The following is a 27410-nucleotide window of genomic DNA, read 5'->3' as shown; positions in this document are numbered from 1 at the left end:
ACTCAGAGTCTATGTACTTTGATTTTGATGGTCAGGACTGATTTATTGTGAATTAGGCATAGTTATGACAGGGGAGAATCATCTGGTTTCCCATGATGTAGCAGGATAGGAGCCCCTATAATCTGAAGGTAGGGACAGGTGAGAACCAAGAGAGCTGTCAGTAACAAGAAAGACAAGTGATGGAATAAAATAAAAGCAAGCAAGCATCAAGTTTCAGAGTCTGAGAATATTTAGAAAAGGCACAAGCAGCCTGACATTCCGCAAGTCCCTGAAAACACCACTGTGTCGTGGAAGAGTACAGTAAATCATGGTGACAGGGAAGGGTGCCTTAGTCTGCCAGAAAAGGTGATGAATGCTCACTATTTAGGAAGGCAGAGAACCACGTTTTCCATTACCAGGCAAACACACACTACCGAAAAGGTTAAAATCAACATTTTAGTGCCTGAAGACAGGGGAACTTCAATTGCATGGAAAACCCTCTTGGGTAAAACAACTCAACTTCCAACGAAGCCGGATCAATGAAGTGTCACTCTGTTTATAAAGCTTAAACACCTCTGCAAATTGGTACTGTATACATTCACCACCACCACCCCCCAAAAGACAGTGGCTACTCAACTTTGGTACAGAGAATCAGGGTCAACTTGCCTGTGATACTTTAACGAATGACGTGTTATTTTGTGATATGCTCCCTTTCGACTTGTATGTTCGGCTCCAAAGGGGTGCAGTGAAAAGCCACAGACAAAAACCAGCAAAAAACAAGACTCCCCACATAGACTCTTCTTGATAATGGAGTTTATGGAAAATTCTGCCCTTCTCGCTCAAGATTCCTTGATGGTAACATGTGGGAGCCTGGACCAGGTGGTCTTCCGGGTCCCTTCCAACCTGGATGTTCTAGGATACAGTTACCTGACCCAACTAATAGGTACCCAGTGAGTTTCCTTGCTCAGCCTCTCTAAGAGCATTCTGAGCTGGCTGTACGCACTCTGGAGGTCCTCCTTCACCAGCACAGCATCTACCAGGTGCCCGTAATGCTGGTCTATGAAGGCAGCAGAGGCGGCCATCTCTCGCTGCTCCTCATCCTGCAAGGAAAAGGGGCAGTTAGGGAACAACTGTGTTGTTCTCCCCCCAAATAAGAAACCTACAGCCCTGGGCTTCCCTGGTGGTGCAGTGGTTGAGAGTCCACCCGCCAATGCAGGGGACACGGGTTCATGCCCTGGTCTGGGAGGATCCCACATGCCACGGAGCGGCTGGGCCCGTGAGCCATGGCCGCTGGGCCTGCGCGTCCGGAGCCTGTGCTCCGCAATGGGAGACGCCACAACAGTGAGAGGCCCGCGTACCGCAAAAAAAAAAAAAAGAAACCTACAGCCTTTGTCTTGGGCAGTATCCAACCTCTCACTTTTAGGTGATGAGCGGATGACTATGGCCCTTGAATAACCAACTGGGTACACAAGAACAGAGCACAGTGATGCTAGCCTATCAAACTTCCAAGAAAGTTCATGGGCGGCAGCCATAATCATTGTTCAGTCATTCACAAGATATCTACTGAGGACCTGTTAACTGCGAGCCATGCTTTGGGCAGATGCTGATTCTATATCTGTGTGTCTATATATGTCAATATCACGCTTCCTGTCCGAAGGTATTTCCAAACTAGCAGTACTATTGTGTTGCATGGCAATTTGGTTAAATAATTACAGGAAAGAACTAAAAATAGTAGTCACTATATAAAAGCAAAGCAAGCATTTCTGGAATCAACTAGGGGAAAAAGAAGAAGAAGAAGTAACTCAAATGCCCTCTGAGGACTCCTAAATTCATCATGTAGAACTCAGTTCTTCTTTTCATTTCCTCAAACCAGAGCCCAACATTAGCACAGTTGACAAAGCAGAGATATTTAAGAAAGTGCTGGGACAACCCTGACCCAATCCCTCATTTCCTTAGGACACCTGGCTTCTTTAATCAGACTGCTTTCCTGACACCTAACCCTAAGGTCTAGGCAGCCAATGATCCCTCCTTTACCCAACTTACCCAGTGTTTTGTTTGCTGCTTCATTCAAATATACCTCTAGTAAGTAGAATTTCAAGCAGGTAGTTCACTGACTATTAGCTTGGGTTTTGGAAGAAAGGAAAGCGGCAGGATCCACTCTGAGTAAAACTGCAAAGTGAAATTTGTGGCTGGCATTCACCCACCTCCCCTTCTATCTCCTTCCAGTCCTCTGCTGCCTTCTCGCCTCTGCTTCTAGGGGCTCTGTTTTTATGCTGCCATGGAGGGGGTGAGCTGTCTTCCCCTAAAATGACCCATATTCCAAAATGTTCTCTGTCACCAATCAAAACCAGATTCCTACTTTCGTGAGAGCATCCACACTTTCAGAAAATATGTTCTAAAGGTCTAGGAAACAGTTTTTGCATGCTACCGCAAAGACAGAAGAGACCTTAGATAACTTCTTCTTACTTCTTTCCCCCGGGAGGGAAAAACCTAGATTAAATTGGGCAGAGCTTTCCAACTCTATATGGCATCTTGCAGGGCTCCTCTCCTACTCAAAACCACCCTGCAGTGTCCCACTGCTGCCCCTGGATCTTCCATCCCACTTCCCCCACCCCCTTACACACATATATCCTATAGACTGTCTGCCGCTACTGGAGTTTCCCCTCCTCCAGGTACCTTCATTGTTCATCCTGGAAGCATTTATCTATTTAAGAAATTAGAGAAGGAACATTCTTTTGCCCCTAAATCCCTCCATCTTCCTAATAAATATCTGCCTCTTGAAAGAACTCAAGTAATCTCTAATGGAGTAAAATGTGTGACATTTGTTTTGAAGCTGTCAGTCCCCTGAACCCTTTCCCTGCCCTGTAAAGGTGGAACTCAACCACCTGCAGCTTCAGCAAGAGAGTCACAGTCCTGAGCTGCACATAGGAAAGATTCCCCCATGATGCCCCTTGCCTCCATCTTGGACTAGCTTGCTGGATCTGAAGTTGGTGTTTCAATTAAAAATTATTTGGGTTTGGCTTAGGAGTTCAACAAATTCTTGTGGTATGTCACACTCAGATCAGGTGCCTGATAGATGTCAGTCCCTTAACTTTCCAACGGGGTGCTTATGTGAGGGAGTGGAGGGTGGGGAACCCAGGCAAAGCCACTCCGGTGTGAACTGGGAGGCACTTCTGGCTGCCCCACCCTGAGTCTTCAGATCACATGACCATCTGAGTCTGGCCAACAGGCAAAATGGAAAGATGGTCTTGTGTAGAAGGTATGGGCACCCACATGCAGCTAACGGCCCTTTTAGGCCTTCGGAAGAGAAATGATCAACTTTAAACTTACAAGTGGGGCCGCTGCATCCTCACAAGCTGGGGACGTGGGTGGCGTCTTCCTCTTTTCCTGAATTGCAGGCTTTACAAATATAACGTAGGGTTTAAACTCTGAGGTCCTCAGTTGTTGCAGTGCCTGAGAAAGAAAGTTCAGGAATATTACATACTTTGAAAATATTTTATTGTGAAACACACTTCTTGAATTCTCAGTAATGGTGTGCTTCATCACATAACCCCGATGGCAAAGGTCCTGATGATATGGTCACATGACAATGGCCTTCATCCGTGCAGACCACCTGTTCATTTTCCCGCTGGCCTCAGCTGGACCCTGAAGGCTCACTTGCCGAGAACAGAGGTTCCAAAGCCTCAGCTCCGAGAGTTGCCATCTTACTTAGCTCTGACTACCCTCCAGCAAGCTCTAATTAGCCTTCGCACACCCTCCTCTGCCTGCCTAGTCCTGATGGAAGAACCAGCAGGATTTAATGTGTGTATCTATTTAGTCAAACGTCATCAATTTGGACTAATGCAAAGTTTGTGCTATCACACAAGCCTCCGCACGATATTCAAAGAAGAAAAGGTTTGCCAAGCAAATGAAGAGACTAAGAGATTCCTTGAAGCAAACTGTAAAGACTTTAGAAGGTTTTCAATATGCAACTCGTCCTGTTAATCAGTGCATTTTACTTATGATGTAAGGGCCTGTATTTGGAAACACTGGTATTAAACTGCTATGTGTACAGCTTGCATCCCCTCTAAACCAATAAAATCACTTTTCAAAAAAGTTTTTGAAATTCAGACTTTTAATTTCCACTACCAACTCCTCACTAAGTCCAAATTAGTGAGGGTTTTCCTTTCTGGACATAAGGTGCTTTTTGGAATCCGTTTCAAGCCAACGTCTGTAAAATAAAGCCTACAGTGTATGTCATAAAATCAGAGCTCAGCCCCTATTGAGTTCCAGGCTTACAAATTTTTCTCAAAGACAAGGTTAAAAAGACGGTTAAGCCCCTGTGGGGTGTGCAGGACTGGAAATGTCTCTGAAGCACTACACAGGGTCAAGTCTGCCCTTTTTCCCTTTCAAACTGCTCTCCTACTCAGTGGTTCTCTAGGTGGTTCTCTGATTTCACTCGTCCTCGTCGGGGAAGGGATGGCCCAGCCTCCACTGGTGCATTTACATCTAAGTCCCTGACTGTCAGGTCACAGTGGACCAGTTGGTGCCACTGTCTCCTGCATGATTTACTCCACGCAGAGGTTACTATCTTGGGCCTGTGGGCCACCAACAGGGTCCCTCCAATTCATGTCATTTTTGTGTATAGAGGTGCACGTTTTGGGGTACAAAAGCTTTCATTAGATTCTCAAAGGGAGACCCAAGGAAATATTAACCTCCAGTGCTCTGGAATAAAAAGTCCCTGGACTAAGGTCGAATGTTCTGTGAAATGTACAACCCCCTAGTTTATAAAAATTCCATTAACAGGAAATGCCAAACTGGCCCAGGAACTCACATCTGGCTCCACGTCCACCAAACACACTTTGTTTTTGGCCATCACAACCTGAATGGCTTCCAGGCTGGTTCCATAGAGGTTTTCCTTATATTCACCATGCTCCAGGAACCTAGAACAGCACCACAGGGGCAAAGGCCTTCAGCTGCTGAGTTTGCCTGAATTAGCACAGAAGGTGAATGGCCCACCATGACTCCCCGCTCCTCCTCCCATCCTCTGCTTCCCCTGACTTTTCCAGAAGCCCTCCCAGGAGGTCAAGTGGAAGACTGGACAGATGCAAAGACACACAGCTGCACGGAGGCCCCACTGGTCCATCAAGGAAACGTACTTGTTGTGATGCAAGTCGGCCTCAAACGCTTGCTTAGAGACGAAGTGATATTCCACCCCATCCTCCTCATGGCTCTTCCTGGGCCTGGTGGTATCTGTGAAAGAGAGGAGGGTAGCTGGGCAGAGATGTCACAGCACAGCGAGCCTGTGCCCTCATTCCTGTCCGGAGCTGGTCACGGATTTGTGTACAAACCACCCACTTCCCTCCATCAAGGGTCCCTGTGTGCAGGCACGTCACTGACTTGCACAGCTCTGTGATGTTGGCAAAAGGAGGCCTCCGGTTTTGCAGGTGAGGAAACAGAGGTGCAGAGGTTAAGCACCGTGTGGATGTCCCACGGCTGGAAGCAGAGCCGGGTCGGAACGCTCTCTGTCTCAGGCCAAGCGTATGCCCTTAACCACTCTGCCAAACTGCCTCACTGATGCTGTGGCTTTAAGAATCGCCTAAGGAATTCCTAGTCCTCTAGGTTTTATTTCCTAATTGCTTTTCTTTTTGAGAGCCAAGGGGGCAAAAACTCAGTTGACCCTGCTGTATGTTTTAAATTTTTTATTCAATTATTTCTCATCTGGGGAGAAAAGGCATGAAGACAGACAGTCCCCTCATGGACTAGATGTTTCCGCAAGGCTGGCTCTCACATAATTTTTTTTAATTAATTAATTTATTTATGGCTGTGTTGGGTCTTGGTTGCTGCGTGGGCTTTCTCTAGTTACGGTGAGCGGGGGCTACTCTTGGTTGTGGTGCGCGGGCTTCTCACTGCGGTGGCTTCTCTTGTTGCATAGCACAGGCTCTAGGCGCACGGGCTTCAGTAGTTGTGGTTCATGGGCTTAGTCGCTCCGCAGCATGTGGGATCTTCCTGGACCAGGGCTCAAACCCGCGTACCCTGCATTGGCAGGCGGATTCTTTACCACTGCGCCACCAGGGAAGACCCCCTCACACAACTTTTAAACACATAGTGTTTTCCCTCTGATTTCCATAATAGAATCAAGGCACGCACCTCTGGGGAAAATCAGATCCTCCACAGAACAAGAGCACACGCGAAGCAACACACAGCTTTTTCCAGAGCATTCCAAAAGAAAAGAGGGGGTCTCAGAGGACAGTGTTTTCTCCCTTGTGGGCCACCCAGGGGATGCTCTGTGCGCCGTGTGACATCTGTGTCCAACCTCTGGCAGAGCTGCTAGGGTCACCTTTCCTGACCATGTCCTTGCTTTAAAACTTTTATTCACCCACTGATTACATTCTAAACACCTTAGATGAGTATATGAGACCCTCTTAATCAACCCAGCCTCCCACTCAGCTCATCTCCCCCCACATCACCCACACTAACTTCCCCAGTCCCTCCCATTGCTGTACTGGGTCATATTTTGTCCCTTTGCACATGTTGTTCCCTTGGTATAGAGAACTCTTCCTTCTCTGCCTGAAAAACTCCTACTTACTCTTCAAAACCCAGATAAAAGTCACTGTTGCTGGGAAGCCTTCCCTGACTCGCCTGGTTCCTTATAGCAGGGAGAAAGTCACCTATCTGTGGGATGTCTGGAAGCAGGTAGGTCTAGCCATCCAGGTACCCCACCCCCAGAGGATGGGTCTGGAAGTTTCTAAAGGATCCATGTGTGAACAACTTCCACACGCCCTGTTTCAGTCCATCCTTTCAGCCTGGAAGGCTGTGGGCCCCCCAAAGTTCTCCCAGGTCCATCACAGGTGCTTCCAGAATGGCCTCCCCAACCCCCCATGACCCCGCCACCACATCCCTACCACTTCAGGTAGGATTCTGGAAGACAGTTCTCATAACCCATAGACTGAGCTATGAGCCCTGAGGCCCAGGGGAGTGACACGGCAAAAGAAAGAATACGTAGGTGCGCTTCCTCAGAATCCTCCAGAAAGGTCCCATTACTGCCACCACAGCATCCCTTCTCAGTGGCCATCACGTGCCCACATTGTATCCCTCTGAGGAAGAGGACTGAGAGTCTCAGAAAGGAACAGCCAAGGACAGGAAGTGGCAAGCAGCAGGTGAGAGGCTGACGTGTGGCCTCAGTAAGAATGTGACTGTGGGGGGCTTCCCTGGTGGCGCAGTGCTTGAGAATCTGCCTGCCGGTGCGGGGGACGTGGGTCCGAGCCCTGGTCTGGGAAGATCCCACGTGCTGCGGAGCAACTGGGCCCGTGAGCCACAACTACTGAGCCTGCGCGTCTGGAGCCTGTGCTCTGCAACAAGAGAGGCCACGATAGTGAGAGGCCCGCGCACCGTGATGAAGAGTGGCCCCCGCTTGCCGCAAATAGAGAAAGCCCTCGCACAGAAATGAAGACCCAACACAGTCAAAAATAAATAAATAAATAAATAAATAAACTACAATGGTTTATTTAAAAAAAAAAAAAGAATGTGACTGTGGTGACTTCCCCGGTGGTGCAGTGGTTGAGAATCTGCCTGCCAATGCAGGGGACACGGGTTCGAGCACTGGTTCCGGAAGATCCCACATGTTGAGGAGCAACTAAGCCCGTGCGCCACAACTACTGAAGCCCACGCGCCTAGAGCCCGTGCTCCGCAACAAGAGAAGCCACCGCAATTGGAAGCCTGCGCACCACAACGAAGAGTAGCCCCCACTCACCGCAGCTAGAGAAAGCCGGCGCATAGCAACGAAGACCCAACGCAACCAAAAGATAAATTAAATTAAAAAAGGAAAAAAGAACGAGACTGGGGCAGGTTGCCTGGGTTTGAATCTTGGCTCCACCACTTACCAACTGTGTGACACTGGACAAGTTGCCTAACCTCTCTGAGCCTCAGTGTCTTCCTCTGTATGGGATGATGATGATCCTCTTCTCGGGGATACTGGGAAGGCTGGCCAAGCTACTGCACATAAAAGCTCTTGGTAGAGCTCCTAGCTACTGCACATCACATTCAGAACCAGGACCTCTGCCTACTGGATTTCAGCATCTCCATCCAGCTGCCTCTGGACTCAGGAGTGTACATAGCCACCCTGCTGGACTGGATCCAGCTGCAGGCGGAGTGCCCGAGCAACACTGCTCAAGGGCTCTCTGGCTTCCCCAACCTACTCTCTTGCCCAAGCAGAGAGCAGGGGCCATAGGAGTCAGAGTCATTGGGAAGAGGAGGCTGAAATACACCCACTGCTGGGGGCCCCTTGGTGTTGGGTTGAAGTTGCCACTTTACCTGCAATGAGCTCTAGACTCACCTCCCATTCCAGGCAAGAACCAGGCAAGTGGTCCTCCAGTTACTGCCTCAGAGGGTCCTAGTGGACCACTGAGAGTGGGTCTCTTCCCATCATGCCTAGGTCCCCTGATGTGCCTATAGCAGGCAGTGCCTGACAGCCCTTCAGACCCAAAGTAAGGATGAAGATGGATACATGGAGTCAAGTCCCCAAGAAATATTCATGTGCAGACATGCTTGCACACACACACACACACACACACACACACACACACACACACAAGCCCTCTTACGTGGAACAGCAACACCAAAGTGCTGCGGGTTCTCTGCCACCACCTTCTGCTTCAGCTCGTGCAGTCGGGCTCCCAGGGACCCTGGGAAACAAAGGGAAGGCTGCAAGGTCCCTGCTGAGCTCCCTCCCCACCCCTCCAGGGAGAAACCAGCCCCTTCTCTGGAGACGTCACCTACCGATCAGAACCACCAGGCGGGGCTGCTCGCCGGGCTGGTGCTGGTACCTGGTCACCTCCTCGTAGGTCGGCAGCTTTGGAGACTCGGCCACTGCAGATGTCTTTCCTTCCTGCGGGCTTCCCAGTCTCTCCCTGCGGCCCAGCCGGAAGCTCCTCCGAAGGCCAGCTTGGGGAGAAGGGCAGGGGGACACTGCGGCATTTGTCCCAGTAGCTCCCTATAGACTTTCTCTACCTGGTCAGACCTGGAGGTGGGACTGAGACCCACGGGCCTCTCCCAACCACCTCCTGCTACAGGAAGGGGTCGATCAGGACGTACAGTAATATGACGAAAGTGCGATTACCTGGCGTCCAAAATTTAGGGTTCAAGGCTACTGCTTTACTTGGTATGTGACTGACCTCTGACAAGTCATCACCCCTCTGCGCCTCAGTTCCCTTATCCATGAAAGGGAATCCACATCTACAAAGGCAACGGGTGCTCCTAGATTGGATCCTGGATCGGGGGAAATGCTCTAAAGGACATTATTGGGACTACTGGCAAAATTCTGATATGAACGCCATATTAAATAATAGAATTGTATGCCTGTTAAATTACCGGAATTTTTTTAAAAAATAAATAAAATAAAAAATAAATTCCCAGAATTTGATAATAGCCCTGGGTTATATAAGAAAATGTCCTTGTCCTTAGGGGACACATGCTGAGCTATTTAGGGGTGAAGGGACATGACGTCCACAACTCTTACACGACTCAGGGGAAGAGGGTTAAATGTGTACGTGCAGAAAAAGGGAATGACAAAGCTGACATGGCAGAGTGTTAACATCCGGGGAATCTGCGTGTAGAGTATGTGGGAGTTCTTTGTGCAATTCTCACAACTTTTCAGTAAGTTTGAAATTGCTTCTGAACGAAAAGTTTAAAAACTCTTGGCCTGTCTCTAAGGCCTTTGAAAAGATGTACCAAAATAAAAGAAGTGAAGGTACTTTGGAGATTGATAAAAGGTTCCATTGTTGTATGGGGGTGGCAGAAACACTGAATAAACTACGATTGAGATTATGGTAATAATAAAATCAGTATTAATGTAGGGGTCCTGCCAGGGCACTGCTCCCAGTGGCTGGGTGAAAGTTGGGGTGGGGGACCCCAGTCTCTGGCAGACACAGACTGAAGGAAAATGTGGGTCCCACAGACTCAGCTGCTCTTGAGGGGTTCCTGGGCTCGGATCACCTCTCCCTGACCCAGGAGCCCACGGTGGTCTGTGCATGGGCGTGGGGGGGATCTCGGGGGGAGAGCCCCCATTACTTACCCACATAGTGTCCTTTGAAATATCCCTCACAGTCACAGGTCTCTGGGGACCAAACAGAGAGAGGTAGGCCAGTGAGCCATGCTGGACACATGCCCCAGCCCGGAGGTACCCAGGCCCCGGATGGCCAGGCAGAGCCCTCTGGGATGGAGTCTTGGGGGTCCCAGGACAAATGCCATGTCCCGGCCACCTCAGGTAAACAAGTTCCTCTGTTTCACCCAGTTCTCCATGCTTAGGCCACAAACAGCCTTCCCAGGCCTGGCTGGGGTTCTGGGCCAGCAGACCTCGTTGCAGCCCCTCAGAGTTAGGATCAGTGAGAATAAGGAGGGGAGATTCACTCGCCCTGCCCTACCGCTACCCAGCCGGGTCACGTGGTCATCCCAGCCAAAGTCCAGGGAGGGCCAGGCCCCACGTCCCCACCAGCTCTGCAGGCCTCAAGGAGCAGGTCGGTCCAGCTGGCAGAGCAGGGAGCCAGAGGGGCACAGCAACCCCAGAGCGGGGTGGCAGAAGGGAGAACAAGACCCTGCAGCCCCAGACAGTCTACAGAAGAGGGGCCTATCCGTGCGCACAGGGGACAGACACTGGGCCTACCTTCGTCACAAGGCTGATCATCTGCGGTTTGCACAAAAGACAGATGGAACAGCGTTAGCGGAGGGGAACCGCGAGGCCCTGTGGCCCAGAGGCAGCCGCAGCCTCGGGTGCCTCAGGACCCCTCCATCTGTCCCCTCTTTCTTTCCTCCAACAAACCCGAGATCTGAGCTGCGGTGCATTATTAAACCGATACTTGCTCTAATTAGTCCTCCTGTGTGTGTCTCATTAGCGGCCCAAAGAAAGCCAGATCTTCACTGGCATAAGCAGCCTCAGGGCCAATTTACTCAGCAGCCCCTCCGACCCGAGAGCAAGTCTGGAAAGGCGACTGTTGGCAGGGGCCACCCAGCCAAGGGAGCAGCTCGCCCTGGGATGCCTGCAGCGGGACCAGGACCTGCTCTCTCTCCTCTTGGGTTTGAGACTCTCCTGGGCAAATGCAGGTGCCAGACGACAGAGCGGCACAGCGCAGGGCTGCAGGCCAGCTGTGCTCCGTTCATCTGGCATTGTTCTGGCGCCCCACTTGGTTCCAAGCCCCCCGCTTCCCCCCTACCCCCTGACCCCCAGCTAGGGAGGCCATACCCTGGGGAAGCTTCCTCTCCATACGGGGCTCTAACCTGGGGGCTCTGACCACAGGCCCTCTGGAAACCTGACCCCAGCCCCACTCCCTTGACTTCATGAGCCTCTGTTTAACCATCTTGGCAAAAGGGATGCCCTGACTCCACTACTACCCAGGGCTGTTGTGATGATTAAAAGGCAAGAAGGTAGGTGAATGTGTTTTCTAAAAGGTAAGTGATGCACAGAGTAGGGTTACTAGACAAAATACAAGACGCTCTGTTAAATGTGAACATCAGATAAACAACAAATAATTCATTAGTATAAGTATGTCTCAAATATTGCATGGGATATACTTATACTAAAAGCCCATTCATTGTTTATCTGAAATTCGAATTTAACTGGGCAGCCTTTATTTTTATTTGCCAGAGTTGACTGCTGACTCAGAGGCACGGGATCGCTCACAGCCATCTCCATTCCCTTCCAACATCAGTGGTTCTTAAACTGTCAGGGTCAGAGAGCCCCTTGGGGATCTAATGAAAGCTGTGGAGCCTCTCCCAGACACAGACACACAGATACGCAACACACACACACACACAGTTTGCACAAAATTTTGGGAGTGTTACCATGCCCCCGCAGTGTCATCTATGGGCCCCAAATATAGTAGCTCCTCTCCAGGGAATAGCTCTCCGCAACCTTCCCCCATGTCCCTTCTTCATCCCTCTCCCCGGCCCCTCCTCCCTCAGGAGGCCTGAGAGCTCAGACAGGACCCTCGGTGCCCCCTCCAGCCCAGTGCTTGCTTCTTCCCCACACGAAGCCCCAGAGCCCTCACCCCAGCCCCTCCCTGAACTGCCTCCCTGAAGTACCATCCTGCCAGTCTACTCACACGGGGGCTTCTTGAGGCTCTGGGGGCTCGGCAGGGTGCCCGTGGCTCTCCGGTAGCTTAGTCGCCTGTGGGGACACAAGGGGATGGGCAGGCCCGTGAGCTGGACCAGAGAACCAGTCATAGGGAACCTTCTGGAAAACTCAGGGAAACCGAGGCCCGGAACCCACAGGTGGGGATAGCCTGGCACTCCAAGGGCCTCCTGCTTCACACTGAGTTCCAGTGAAGAGGGACGTTTTCACAGGTTCTCACTGGTTCATGAGGAAGAAACTGAGTTTCTTGCTCTGGGAGAAGCTTTTCCAGCCCAAGATGGTCACACACAGGGGTACAGCCCAGTGTCCATGGTCAGCAGTTGGTCGTTACTTTCCCATGGCTGATTCTCAAGGAAAGGAGGCACCTTCTCCAAACTCACCCGGCCTCCCCATCTCTGAGGAAGTTGGAAAACAGCAGAACGACTCCCAGGAGAAGCCGAGGGTGAAAGTGACCCTAATTTAATGCCCTTCCCCACCCACCCTAGCCCAACAGAGAGCTCAGCCTGGCACATTATTCAATGCGTCCCTGCGTGGAGAAGCAACCTCCAAGGCCTCTTTGAGCTGAGAAAACACCCAGGGCTCCTAGAGGTCTCTAGATTTCCACATTTAAACGCAGCTAAAGAGCCTTCCCCCAAGACCTGTGAAGCCAAAGATGCAGATGGGTCTGAGGCTCCCCTGAGGAAATAAAGCAGCAGTTCTCAAACTTCAGCTCCTCAATTCATCTGGAATATCTGTTAGAACACAGAGCTCAGAGTCTGCCCCTGGAGTCTCTGATTCAGCAGGTCTGGGGCAGGGCCCAGGCAGGGACTGGCATTCTAACAAGTTCCCAGGGGATGCTGATTGATGCACCTGGTCTGAGGACCACACCAGGAGGGCCCATGAAACAGATGAACCCTGAGGTCTGTTGCTACAGCATCATTCCACACCCCAAAAATGGAAGAGGGCTACAAACCCCAGGAGAGGCTCACAGGCGTAAGTGCCACACCCTCTGACCCAGGATTTACACTTTGGGCAAGCTATCCTAAGGAAATGATTTGAAACATAAGGAACAGTCTATGTGCAACATAATTATCTGCACATAGACTGTAGCAGTGAAACATTAGAGACAGCGTCAAAGTACAGCCACACGGAGGAAGCAAAGTCACTTAGGTAGGACCCTTCCTCAATGAAGCCTTCCATGCTTGCCAGGACGAGGGCCAACCCTCCTGCTAGGGCCTGGCGGGGCCCGGTGTCCTCCTCCCACACACCCATCACATTTATATATAAAGTGTTCGTCTGAACCACGTGTGACTTTTCAGCTGAACTGTAAGCTCCTCCAGGGAAGACACCATAGCTGCTGCCTGTGAATGAACAGTACATCTCCTGATGAAATATTATATTACCATTAATTAATAGTACAGAATAATATTATTCTAGAGTAATATAGGAAACGCTCATGTCAAAATGTTAAGCTACCAGAAAAAAAAAAAAAAGCAAGACCTCGAATTCTATGTGCACCACACACATAACAGGCACAGGAAGGAAATAAATCATGTTGTTTAGATAGTAGTAAGACTTTGGGTAATTTTATTTTCCTCGTCCTCCTCTTCTGTATTTTTATATTTTATTTCTCAACTTGCCCTAAGTATGCATTATAAAATATACATTAATTTAATAACATAGATTTCCATATTTATTGAAATCTCAAACAGCCATCACCACTGATGATGGGAGAAAAAGAGCCAACACAAGCACAATTGGTACTTAGCCCAGAGGACACCCAGTGGGCCCCTCTGGCTGTGCTGGCAGAGATCTGGGGCTTGGTCATGTACTTATGCCTCGGCCACTCCAGAACCACACCCCCTTACAACACACCCCAGACCTACCTTTCCTGGAACTGCTTGGAGGGGATGAGGCCAGCTCGAAGGTTGGTGTCCCCCATTCGCTTGGCCTGCCACCACGTGGGGTCGTCCTGGCTCACCACTTCCAGGACCTGCCTGCGCTGGAAGGGCAGGCCTGCCTCCTGGCAGGGGATGGCCCGGTCCTCCCGAGGGTTGTAGTGGAAGAGGGCCCGCATGAACACCTGCAGGGGAGGCACTCAGTGAGACAGCCCTTTGCCGTGTAAGCACAGATGTGTCTATGCCACACGGAAAACCAAAGGACAACCACCATTCATAATTAGGAAGAACAAGCAGCCTCAAGAATAGAAAGCTGGGACCTCCCTGGTGGTCCAATGGTTAAGACTCCGTGCTCCCAATGCAGGGGGTCCAGGTTCAATCCCTGGCTGGGGAACTAGATCCCGCCTGCCGCAACAGAGATCCCGCACGTGGCAATTAAGACGTGGCGCAAATAACTATTTATTTATTTATTTACTTATTTATGTTAAAAAAAAAAGAATAGGAAGTTAATCAGAAACCCACCGCACCGATTTTCTTAGCGTTCTTCAACCATTTTCAATGTCCCAGTTGGGGAATCCCTCAAGAATCAGAAAAATGAATAGCTGGGCCCCATGAATTTCCCTTTCCAACCTAAACATCTCCTTATTGGCCTGATCTGCTATCCTTACAACAGCCTCTCAGCCTACACAAAGCAACCATTAGTCCCGGGAGCAAAAAGTAAAGTCAAGCACAAATTTCTAACTCAAATGTTATTTCTGATACGCTAACTGCCCCTAAGGATGTCAGCAGCCACCTGTAAATAAGTAATCTAGATGTTTTGATAAGAACACAAACATCAATGAAACTACTGTTACCGATTCCTCATCATCACTTTTCAGTGGGGAACTGACAGCTGCATCTTTGACAGCTCAATCCTGCCTCATCTGTCACGCACTTAGCCAACCCCCAACTCTCCCCTTTACCCTGAAGTCATCCCTCTAGAGAAGAGGATGGGAAGACATAGCATTGTGTCACACTTCTTCGTTCTCTTCTATAATTCAGTGGCATGGATTTATTTATTTCTATTTCCAGATCATTACAGCCCAATAACTTTAACAGTAAATAGGAAAAAAAAAAAAAGGCCAGAGGGTTTCCTTAGACAAATCCAAATCATATTCCTTTATGTGCCAAGCAGAAAAGATGCAGTTCGACAGTAGTTAAGAAATTTCTGGCCATATATTATGAGGACAGATACCCTCATTTAGTCACAGACGTTACCAGGGTCCCAGGCACTCTGAAGAAAGCATAATCTCAAATGGCCAGCCGTGATCCAGCTCAAAGAAAAATATTTAGAAAGGATGGACTAAGAGACGGGCTACCCATTTTGTCCTATAGGAAAACCAAGTCCTCTCCCTGTATCAAGTTAGAACCTGCAAAAGCTGCCTATGGAGACCATATTAGCTGGTCCCAGGAAGAACCACTTCCATCAGGCATTACGTGTGCCCTGGGATTCAACTGCAGGTGCAAATAAGAAACAGTCATATAAAGATGATTTCTTCATTTGCCATAAAAAACTGTCAAATACATTGTCCACTATTAATCGAAATATTTATTGACGGGGCTTCCCTGGTGGCGCAGTGGTTGAGAGTCCGCCTGCCGATGCAGGGGACGCGGGTTCGTGCCCCGGTCCGGGAAGATCCCACATGCCGCGGAGCGGCTGGGCCCGTGAGCCATGGCCGCTGAGCCTGCGCGTCCAGAGCCTGTGCTCCGCAACGGGAGAGGCCACAACAGTGAGAGGCCCGCGTACCGCAAAAAAAAAAAAAAAAATTATTGACATCTACTGTGTGCCAAGTGCTGTAATGTCCCATCTTTCATGCGGGCTGGGAATTAGCTTTCTTGAAAAATTGGCATGCTGCCTTCCATACTCTGATGAATTCCGTTCATTATTGTAATTCATTACGTTCTCCTTTTTGCCTTGGCTGCCAGAAAGTGCAGGTCCAAATTCACTGGGAAATAAAAGTAATGCCCTCTTGCATCGTCCCTCCCACCACTTCAGCTCGGGGCTTGACAATCTCTCACCTGGGCTTTCACAACAGACTCCTACCAGGTGTCCTAGCCCCGGTCTCCACCCTCCTCTACTCACTGCCCCAGGGAGCTTTCTAAAACACAAATGTGGTTGTATCACTTCCCTCTTAAAAAAAAAAAAAAAAAAAAACCTTTAAGAGCTTCTCACCGCCTATGGGGTTGTAACTTGGGCTGTGGGGGACCCCCATATCCCCCGGGGCCTTACTTTTTCAGGGCACCCCAGGCTGACTGCCTAACGGCTTTCTCCAGCCACTGGGATCTGCTCTCCCCTAACCTGGCCGGCAGGAACTGCTGGGATTTAACCCCCGGGATGCAGCCTGGTGGGAGTTGGTGTACAGATCCCCCAGATCTCCCAGCTCTTGGGAGGGATGACGGAGGCACGGTCTACAAGGGATACCAAGCTCTGGAGCAGGATTAAGCTCTGGTTGCCCCCTGTGGTAACTTGCTGAGAACACACCCTTTGTTGCACTGGCTGCCTTCCTTTCCCCACTCCTGTACTGGTGTTTCCTGGGGTCACCTCCAAATAAACTATTTGTAGTGAATCCCTGTATCAGAGTCGGCTTCTGAGATCCTAAACTAAGCAGGGATTATGCCAAAACGCTTAACAAAGCATTCAAGGCCATTCAGAAGGTAGCCTTGACCCACCTCCCCAGCACACCCCCTCATCCTCCCCCTGGAGCCCCACCACCGTGCACTTTCTCACTGAGCCCCCCCTACTCCTCTCTGCCATATCTCTGAGCCCCTGCATATGCAGACCCCTCTGCCCGCCCTTCCCTCCACCTCCTCTTAACCAGAGAAGTCCCTCTCATCTCCATCTTCCTCAAGCCTCACTTCCAACACCCCTACTGCATGACACCTTCCAAAGTGCCTCTCACTCTGTACAGAATCTTTCCGAAGCGCTTAATCACATAGCAAGGAGAGAATGGCTCCCCAGCCTCCCCTTCTGACCCAGGAATCCTTGAAGCTACTAATCATCCCGGTCTCCAGCATCTGGCTGAGCGCCTGGGCACAGAGGAGGTGCCTACCAAAGGTAGGCTCCACAAGGAATTAAACAAAAGGCAGTTACTTAATTGGTCCCGAAGCCAGAACATTGGGTACCTTCTCCTCCTCTTCACGGCCCTGCTTTTCGACTTCAATTAGAAGAACCTTGTCTTTTATTAGTAAGCTACGTCAAATCCTGTTTAGAAGAGGCCGGGTACAAACAAATAAATCACTCCGTGACTGAATTACAGGTCTCTACTGGGAGCTTGTTCCGAGGACCAGACGGATGATCTCTTCCCGGATGACTGTTTCAAAGGCTGGGCTGGAGTCCGCCGCCCCCGCTTCCCCCCCCGCGCCGCGGCCTCCAGCTCCCCCATACCTTGCTGTCCTTCAAGCGGTCCTCCTCCTGGGTGGCTGGGATGATTTTCAGGGTGATGGACCCCTGGGACTGCGCCTGAGTGGAAAGAGCACACAGCCGTATCATCTACCAGATCTGACCCTCCAGGACGTCACGTCTTACTTCCCAGATCTGGAAACTCACGTTCAGAAACAAAGGGGATGTGCTGCCTCCCCTATGACCCACCCTTCTATGGTGGGAGCCGGCTGACTTAACTAAAGCATTTTCATGCGACAAAGGGACAGAAGACTTAAAATGAGAACCCGAGGACAATGCATGCACCAAGTACAGCTCTCCAGGTTATTTTCTCTCAGGTTATTTCTTTTCTCTCAGGTTATTTTAATAACCTAGTCCAGTTTCATTTTCCTCCTTCCTGCCTCATTTGGGGCTGGTTCCCAAACAGTACTCCCCTCTTTGCTTGCATCTTCCCCAATCTCAGGCCACTGCTACCTTCCCAGGGGTTCCCCTCCCCTCTACTGGAGAGAGGCCCTGCACCCCACGTGGGGGGCCCACGGGAAGCACACTGTCAGCCCATGAGAGCACATCTCACCCAATGCCATCCCTGGCTCCGCATCACTCTGGAACACAGGGGAGTCGGTGCCCAGAACCAGGGAAAGGGGAGTGGGGGCAGGAAGACTGAAGTGTCTGCCTGTAACCAGGACCCCCTACAGCAGGGCCCTTAAAGAGCGGGCCTCGGAGCTTCAGATCTCATCCCGTATCTGCCCCCCAAACCATCAGAAGTTAGCAAAGACGTTGTGTTGGGAGAGGATGCCTGAGGATTAAGAGGACAGAACTACGATGGGGGCTTTCTGTAATTTCAGTTTTGACTTGAACCCGCAGAATGGACTGAGAAGGTTGTTTCCATCCCAGCATGTGACCCCCTAGAATCCCCTTGCAGTTGTAAAGTGCTATATCCTCTTCCGGATACTCACATCCTAACGATAACTATGCATTGGTTGAGAAACCATCCCTATCCCTGCTGGACAGGAAGGGAAATGGAAACTCAGACTGATTTGATGACTTGTTCAAGGTTACACAACTGGAAAGTGATGCAGGCAAGATTCGAACCCAGGACCAATTGACCCCAAAGCCCTTGCTCTGCTGGGCTACAGCCTTTTACTCCATATTCCTCAGCCCTTTGGAAGAGGGGACCCTTTTGAGAGGGTCTTCCAGACGGGTCCTCAGGAAAGAAGGCTGGGGGTAGGGAGGATGGCTGTGCTGAAGAGGGGGTCTGAGAGAAGTGGGTGGTCTGGGCGCTCCTTTCCTCCTGTCCCCCACCCTCCATACAGGGCACTCTGTGAGGCCACTTGGCCTGCGGCCTCCCCGTGCAAACAGGGACGCTGGGCCAGATCAGCCCTGGCTCCAGGAAGCGCCCTGCTCTGGGTTTCTGAAGAACCACCGCGTCCCCAACATGCGCGCAGCACAGACCAGAATCTGGCTAATCTCGTCAGGCCGCTTGTGCAGGACCGTGATCCCGTTCACTTCCCGGAGCTCGTCTCCAACGTGGACCAGGCCTAGGAGACACAGGGGCTGACGGTCAGCACGGGAAGGGGGCTGAGGTCCCCAAAGCAGGGAGTTCTGGGAACCGCTGGCACCTGCCTGTGGAGCCCACTGCAGGGGAGACGCAATGTTTAAAGACAGTGGACGGGACTGGGATGAACTGAGTTGTCACAGGGTGCCAGGTGCCTCACCTGGCATCCCAGTCTCACAACCATGCGGTGAAACCCCCGGTTTACAAACTGGCAGCTGAGATCCAGAAAAAAGATGCAGCTTGCCCAAGGCCACACTGCTAAGAAAAAACGGAGCCAGTGCGCAGACGCAGTTACTTTGCTGTAGAAACCCTGTGTTCTTTCTGCTATAGCCTCTGCTTCTTTAAAAATATCATTAACTCTTCACCTTCCTGGATGTACAGACCTGATTCCAAGAATGTCTTTCTCAAATTTTACACGAAAACTTAAGGGCCAGGGAAGATGGTGTCAAGAGTGTTAGACACACCTGTCTGTTGGCCTCTGCTTTAATGACTAGCATCTCTGCATATCCGGCCCTATTTGCCATTCAATGTGGACACTGGCCCAGAAGCAGCAGAAGGCAGTAAAAGGTACAGAGTCTTGGGCCCACCTGAGACTTGCTGAATCCGAATCTGCGTTTTAAAAAGACAACTCAGGCCATTTCCATGCTTGTTAATGTTTGGGAAGCACGGGTCTAGGGGTCCCACCACAATGAGCCCCAGACTTCTGGGGCAACACTCCCCTATGCCAGGAGATTTGCCCCCCAATTTACTTCCTCCATATACCAGTGATTCTTTTTTTTTTTTTAACTTTTAATTTTATATTGGAGCACAGTTGATTAACAACGTTGTGTTAGTTTCAGGTGTACAGCAAAGTGATTCAGTTATACATATACATGTATCTATTCTTTTTCAAATTCTTTTCCCATTTGGGTTATTACAGAGTATTGAGTAGAGTTCCCTGTGCTATACAGTAAGTCCTTGTTGGTTATCCACTTTAAATATAGCAGTGTGTACATTTCAATCCCAAACTCTCTAACTATCCCTCCCCTCACCCTTCCCCTCTGGTAACCATAAGTTCATTCTCTAAGTCTGTGAGTCTCTTTCACACCAGTGATTCTTTTTTTTTTTTTTTTGCGGTACGCGGGCCTCTCACTGTTGTGGCCTCTCCCGTTGCGGAGCACAGGCTCTGGACGCGCAGGCTCAGCGGCCATGGCTCACGGGCCCAGCCGCTCCGTGGCATGTGGGATCTTCCCGGACCGGGGCACGAACCCGCGTCCCCTGCATCGGCAGGCGGACTCTCAACCACTGCGCCACCAGGGAAGCCCCACACCAGTGATTCTTAACCTGTGCTCCACCTAAACACATCTGGGACATGAACACCCTCCCTTCAGTAACTGTGGCTTGTTAAGGCAACTGGGGTGTCAGAGAAGGGTGTCCCTGCCACCCCAGTTAGGATTTACACCAAGCTTAACTGCCACAGTCCTCAGGTTAGGCCAATGCTCAAACCTTCCTGATCACCCTCAAAGTACTCCATGCCTGAGATATTTCCAAACAACTAAATTTTCTACAGAGCTTAGGAAGGAGAAGAGAATTCCAGCCCCACTCCCAGAAAGCAAAGCACATCCCTAACAGGTGAGTGGACAGGAGAGGAAAAGGAGAGCTGTGGCCAAAGGGGGCAGGCTGGGGGACCACGGCCAGCACCTCAGCTAGGCCGGCACTGATGCACTCACCGCTCCGGTCTGCTGCGCCCCCTCGCATGATCCTGGCCACCACGACAGCCCCTGAGTGCTCATCCCGCCGGATGGTGGCCCCCTGCATCAGAGACAGAGCAGGCAGGCTCCTGAGAAGCAGCCCTGAACCTCAGACCCCGACTCTCTGGACCCAGCAAAGCCTCCCCCGGCCACCGCCCCATTCCTCCCCCTGCCACCCCAGGGGGCAGATCGGTGGACACCTTTCCAAGGCTGAGGATGAAATAAAACCCACATCTCAAATTAGTATAGCACAGCACTTTACAGTTTAAAGAAGGCAGGAGAATGCTGTCACAATCTCGTCAGAGAGAGGAGGGACTGGGGCACAGAGAAGGAAAGCAACTTCAAGGTCACCCAGCTCTCTGTGATGCCACACCCACTGCTTTCTCTATCATACCGCAGCCCTTGCCTCTCTCAAAGACATTTACTAATGAGGAGAATACGTGTCAGCCAATTCCCAACCTGCCTCTAGCCAAGCACGGGGTTACCAGGCCTTCTGTTGTTGCCAAGGGGAACCAATTATGCCCCAGCCAGAGCTTCGGGACCAGGATGGGGCCCACGAAGCATGGCAGAGATGATATCTAGGATGAAAAAGGCACTAGCAAGCCCTCAGTTTCGTGCGCCACACAGACTGGACGGTGGCGGGGCAGGGCAGCGGTCAGGAGCCGGATGGCCCTGCCGTCTACTGAGAGCATGTGCCCTTAGCGAGGAAGCTCCTTATCTTCTCTGCGACTGTTTCGTCTGGGGTGTGGGAAAGCGTTTAACTCACAGGGTTGTTGCGAGGTTGACATCAGGTAACGCATGCAAGGCACTTAGCACCCGGTAAGTGCTCAATAAATGCTAACCACTTGTTACTGGCTATACATGCAAACGCACTGGCACACTCATTATTAACTTCATTCAAAGTCCATAAGATAAATACTGCTGGAAAGAGAGACCAGCAGCTAAAAACCCTACGGCTTCTTGCCACCTAGGCTTTCAAGCTTGCCAGCATCTCTATCCATCCTTTCCTGTTTTTCCCCATCTCAGGGGAGGGGCTCCTCCTGGCTAGGCTGCCCTCTACCCCCTCCCTCCCTCTCCTGCCTTCTCAATGCCCCCTCCTCACTGGCTCCTTCCCCTGGTCCTAAAAATATTATCAAGTCTCTCCTATCATTAAAAAGCTGGCAACCCCATCCAGCAGCCACCGGTCTCCATTCCTTTGGAGCAAGCTTCTCAAAGAGGCAGCTCGCATCTGCTCTCTCTGCTGCCTGCCCTCTGACTCACTCCCCGCCTGCCTCGAATGCACCAGCAAAGGCACCGACGACCCTCCAGCTGCCAGCTCGACACCCTCAGTCTTCTCTCTCTCCTCTCCTGTCTGATTCACCCTCCCGCTGGGCCCTGGTGACACTTCTCTCCCGGTGCTTCTCAGTGACAATTCGTCTCCTTTGCCGAGTTCTCCTCTATACGCCTTTTAAATGTTGATTAAAGGGCCAGGATATACGCTTTACCCCGGTGGTCTCAACCTCTCGGGCGGGGTGCTAACCCCTCCCGGAAGATGGCAGCTGTCAAGTCTGTATCTCTGCACACGTAAGCCTTCACCTCCTGGATATTTCCACTTGCGGGCACACGGGCCTCTTGAATTCCACGGACCCTAAGTTCCTCCTTATAATGGTCCCAGTGCCCACCCATCATCCTAGCTGGACCCCTGGGCCTTACCCAAGATGCCTCCCCAGACTCCTGCCCAAACTGGGACAGGCACAAAGTGACATTAATTTTATTTCCAAAATATTTCTTGGATTTCTCTTTCCTCTTCCCACAAACCGAGGTCAAGCCCTGTTTCTGAACCTCACGTATTGGCTGCTACCCTCAAATTGGTCCACCGCTTCTGGTCTCACCCTCCAGGCCACTTTCTACTTCGTAGCCAGGGTGATACTTCTAACTGCAAATCTGGCCCTTTGGTTCCTCACTTACAGCCCTTCAATGGCTCCCCACTGCCTTCAGGATCCAGCCAAGCAACTGCGTGTTGTAACCTGGATCTCTCCGCTCTCTGCTGATCTGGCCTCGCCTCTGTCACACTTTACCTTCCACTCGGCAAGTTCCCTGAATATAGCAGCCCGTTTACCTTCCCATGGCTTTGCTCATGCAGTTCTATGGTGGAATGCCTTTCTTCTTCCTCTTCCTTCTGGAAAACTCCTGTTCCTTTTTTTTTTTTTTAGAATTCAGCGTGGGCATCACCTCTTCCAGGAAACCCCCCAGTCACTACCTCCTGTGAACTCCCGGAGGGCAAGGACTAAGTCTTAACCCTGTCCGCACCCAACACAGCGCCTGGCACACGGGGGGTGGGGGTCACGATACGTCTGCTGAGTGGATGGATGACTGGCCCATTTTGAAGGTAAGGAAACAGAGGCAGAGGAGAACCGTGGTCTGTTTGCAGAAGCGGCTCATCTGAGGTCACTTGGTGAAAGTGGACAATAAAGAGGGCCAGATGTGGTATTCTCTAGGGCAAGCCCTCAATTCTCTGGACTGCCATTACTTCCCTCCATCTCATAAACAACTCTGTCCCTTTGCTCAGTACATCATTGCTGAACCAGGACCAAAATGATAACAATCTGTCAGCTGGGGAGAAGAATGGCTGCTGCCCTGAGCTTCCTTGGAATTCAGAACAAGGTTGGCCAACTTTTTCTGGAAAGGGCCAAATGTAAATATTTTATACTTTGTGGGCAACACAGTTTCCATTGAGTCTGCCGTTGCCATGTGAAGGCGGGGCCCCAGACAATATATACATGAACGGGATGGCCGGGCACCAATAAAACTTTATTTACAAACACTGACAGTGGGCGGGGTTTGGCCCTTGGACCGTAGTCTGCCAACCTCTGGTTCAGAGCTGACGATCAGGGCTGCCCTGCACAGCTGTGCAGGTTCTCGACTGCACAGTGGAGGGAAGCTGTAATCACCCAGAGAAAGGGATACTCTGCACACAAAGATGTCACAGGGACTAGTGGCAGCCCTGACAAAACTGCCATCACTCACTCCGAAGACTTCAGGAGGGTCCTTTCCAGGGTTTCTGGGTGGGTGGAGGTGGGAAACAAGGAGAGGGTGGGGCAGAGAGGTGAGGGCCACATACCAGGGGTTCCTTGTTTTTCACCAGGCGGACAATCTTCACTGATTCTTCATCAAAATCCTCGTCAATATTATCGGGCAGAGGGGGGAGAACGGGGTCAAAATTCTTCTGGGCAACCGTGTCATGTACCATGAGCATGGCCTGTCAGGAAAGCAAGAGAAAAGAAGGGCTGGCCCTAGAGCTTACATGGGTCTGGGGGACCTGGCCGGGCAGTGGTTTGGGGGTCTCAAATCTCATGCCAGAGAGACGACCACCCTGGACGCTGGCGCTGAGGAGCGCTTGCTCAGAAATGTCCTGTCTCACGGCCAAGCGCTCCCTCCTGCCCTCATCCCAGGAGACACAGATGTGTGGGTGGCCAGGGACTGCGGCATGACTACCCTGAGGTGAGGGGTGGACAGCAGCTGGAGCAGTTCCCTCTCGTCACTGTGCATGGAGGCGGCCTGCAGCTCCTCCATCACCTGGGGGGAAAGGAGAGAGAAGGCCACAGATGGCTGTGGGCGCTGTGAGCCTGCTGGGAGTCACCCAGGGGAAACCCTGCTCCCTGGGCCTCAGACCCAAGGGCCCTCCCAGCCACTACTACAGCACCAGGGAGCATTGGACCCTCAGCCACCCCAGGACTGACACTCCCAGGGAAATCACACCAGAGATCAGAGACCCTGAGCAGCCTCTAATCCTAATGGGAGCTAACTTATTAAGCTCTTCCTGGGTGCTGTCTGCCTTATGTGGATTAACTCTCACAAGGAACTAGATGGAGCAGGTACTATTATATTGCCATTTCAGAAGTAAGAAGTAAATGAGACAGGTTACATATCTTGCCCAAGGTCGCAAAGCTGGTAAGTGGCACAGGCAGGACTTGAACCTGGGCTTATTTGGCTCTATTGTCTGTGCCCTTCACCACATTTTCCAGATGAGGAAATTGGGGCTCAGAGAGGTTGAGTCACTTGCTTACGGTCACAGAGCTAGTAGCAGAGGCAGAGCTAAGCCTGGGAGCCTGGCAACCTAACCTGCTCCTAATGGCATTCCACAGCCAAGAAAGGCAGGGGATCTGCCCCGACCCCTCACTAGGCCATCTCCTGAGGTTATGTGAGTTTATTCAGAAGCCAGCCTTAGTAATCAACCGGGACAGTTTTTCCAACCATGCAACACAGCAGACAGGTCCACAAGAAATGAGGACGGATTCCTTTAAAAAACAAAGCCTGGAAATTCCCTGGCGGTCCAGTGGTTAGGACTCAGCACTTTCACTGCTGGAGGCCCGGGTTCTATCTGGGCCAGGGTTCAATCCCTAGTCGATCCCGCAAGCCACATGGGTACAGCAAACAAACAAACAACAACAAAAGTCCAAGAAGCTGCAAGTCCCTGGACGCAGGACTTCCCATTGGGCCTCCCCAAAGCAGATACACAATGTGCGTGTTTGACCTGTTCTTGTCGCCAGTTCTCAACTGTTTGGGAACTGTCCTCATCTCACAGCTGGGGAAACAGACTTTCTCAGGAACACAAAGTAAGTGGGCGTCACCATGTCCCCTGGCCCTGTCCAAGACTCACGAGTTCCTCCCTGCCTATTAGGAAGCCCAGGGAGGAGGGGAAGGGGAGAAGACGTTCTTCACCTTGGGGCTCCCGAGTCCCGACGTCCCCTCACTAAGCAATGGCATGCAGGCCAGATGAAGGAGCTACAGGTGGGAGGGGGGCTGAGGCCGTAAGGAGAAACCTGGGGCTTACATCCTCGGCAAGGGCCACAGCGCTGTGCAGAACAGGGGTTGGACTTTGCCTCTCGTAATAGCGAAGCTTCTCGTGAATCTGCAAAGACAGCTGATCTCAGGCTGCGGCCTCCCAAGCCAGCTGCCCAGGTTTACCCTGGACATCACACACCCCACCCACGGCTGTGGGGATGCCTGGGGCTGCAGACCGGGTCATCCACGGGGCAGCATATTTACCTTCATTAAATAATTGAGGCTTTTTTCACTGAAAACATCCCTCAGGAAGCCCATCTCTTCCTTCTGGTTGGAGTCAGGTCTGAGCTGAGAGGTCAGTAGTGCCAGGGTTTCATGCAAACCTGAGGAGAGAGTAAGAAAAACACTGTATAACCAATGCAGTGGGTACTTCCTGCCCTGCGGGACCCCCGAGCGGAACTTCCGACAACACTTCAGCCCTGCTATGTGCACATTTTCTCCCCCAGCTCTCATTCCCAGGGCTTGGAGCTGACACTGGATAGCAGCTGCTTTCTTTGCTGCCCCAGGTTGCTAGGCAGGGTCTTGTCTTCAAGACTGTGGCAGGTCCAGCCCCGGGAGACACTCACCAGAGTCCTCGGACAGCACCGGCATGTCTGTGCTGGTCAGATCTCTGCCTGTGGATTCTGGGAGAAAAAAGCGGGGTGAAACTCCATCAAGCATATTCATTCAACAAACAGTGATTACACATGTACTGTGCCTGTCCGGGATCAATTTCGGGACAGAAGGGTTGGAATAAATAATTCTCTGCTCAGTTTTTTCAGAGACGAAGGAAAGAAAACAAAGCCTTGCTGAGCGCTCCCAGTGTGTCAAGCATTGTCCTGGGTGATTTCATATGACATTTTTCTTAATCTGTTCAAAGCCCCGAGGAATTGACACTAATATTCCTATTTTACTGATGAAGAAACAGAGGCTTGGAGGATTCAGTAAATTGTAGGTCAGAATCCATACTCGACTGGCCCTTCCAGGCAGGTCTCAGAGATGAGAAGTGGCCCCTGCCTGACAGTGGGTGCTCTTCTCCACAGCGCACCCCTCCCCTGTTACCTTCTAAGGGGCCTCACTCAAGTCCCTTGACTGTCAACAAGTACCTGGCTGGGCCTACAACCCCTCCTCCCCCGCCATCCCCAAGCCCCAACCTAAAGGGAGCCTGCCGCCAAAACAGAGCGTATAGAGAGGAGGTGGAGAGATGAGAGTCAGTGTCTACTATGCCGGCGGGGGGAGCCCTATTTCGGCAGGCCCCCCGACGTGTTCTGCAGCACGTGGCCCTCAAAAAGTCCTCCTTCAGAAGGAGATAAGGAGAGTAATGATTCATTCATTCCGCAAACATGGAGCCAGCCCCACAGCGCCCGCCCGAGCCCCGCTGACACCGAGATGCATAAGAATGGTCCCCGGCCCTCCAGCCAACGCCCCGCCCCCCTACGCCAGACTCATCCTCTGGCTCCTTCTAGCTGTGCCCCCCACTCCCCCAGGCAGCCAAGCAGAGACTCCAGCTCGCTTTGGGAAGGAACCTGTGGGACCAACAAGGAGCGCGGCTGGGCGAAGGTGAAGGCGAGGCGAGACCTGGGGGGCGCTCGGGGCGGTCTCGGAGGATGCGGAGCGGCAGGAAAAGAGAGGGGCGCACGGAGGAGGGGGTGGGTGCGGAGAGAAGACCAGGGGCCGAGGGGCGGGGACTGAGCCCCCCCGCCCCACCATCACCAAGCTGGGGGCCCCGTGAGCCGCGTGGCTGCCTGGGCATGAGAGGCGGGTCTCAGCCCATCCTCCAGTCCCGCCCGGCCCCTGCGGCTCCGAGCCCTTGGTCCGTCCTCCGCGCGGGTTCCTACCTCGGCGCACCGGGATCTCAGCTCCAGACCGGGAGCCGCGCGGGTGCCGGGAGCCTCGGCCGCCGCTGGCTCCGCCTCCCCGGCCCCTCCCTGCCACGGCCGCGCTG

General features: G+C 51.6%; 1 protein-coding gene across 1 annotated transcript; it reads right to left on the bottom strand.

Annotated features, from left to right (window-relative positions):
* On the bottom strand, nt 1–27410 carry MPP3 (MAGUK p55 scaffold protein 3). The gene is made up of 19 exons (XM_030848922.2): nt 27304–27410; nt 26053–26109; nt 25691–25809; nt 25476–25553; nt 24137–24217; nt 23763–23900; nt 20642–20723; nt 18830–18915; nt 17384–17458; nt 13948–14144; nt 12054–12118; nt 10619–10639; nt 10031–10072; nt 8737–8901; nt 8562–8642; nt 5118–5211; nt 4793–4901; nt 3310–3432; nt 1–1079 (listed from the first exon to the last, which is right to left on the bottom strand). Exons 2-19 carry the CDS (start codon nt 26075–26077, stop codon nt 903–905), a joined length of 1758 nt encoding a protein of 585 aa, XP_030704782.2. The 5' UTR covers nt 26078–26109; nt 27304–27410; the 3' UTR covers nt 1–902.

This window comes from Globicephala melas, chromosome 20 (genome assembly GCF_963455315.2).
Source record: "Globicephala melas chromosome 20, mGloMel1.2, whole genome shotgun sequence".
NCBI lineage: Eukaryota > Metazoa > Chordata > Mammalia > Artiodactyla > Delphinidae > Globicephala > Globicephala melas.
The sequence above is the reverse complement of the archived record's forward strand: the minus strand, read 5'-3'. Positions and strand labels throughout refer to the sequence as shown.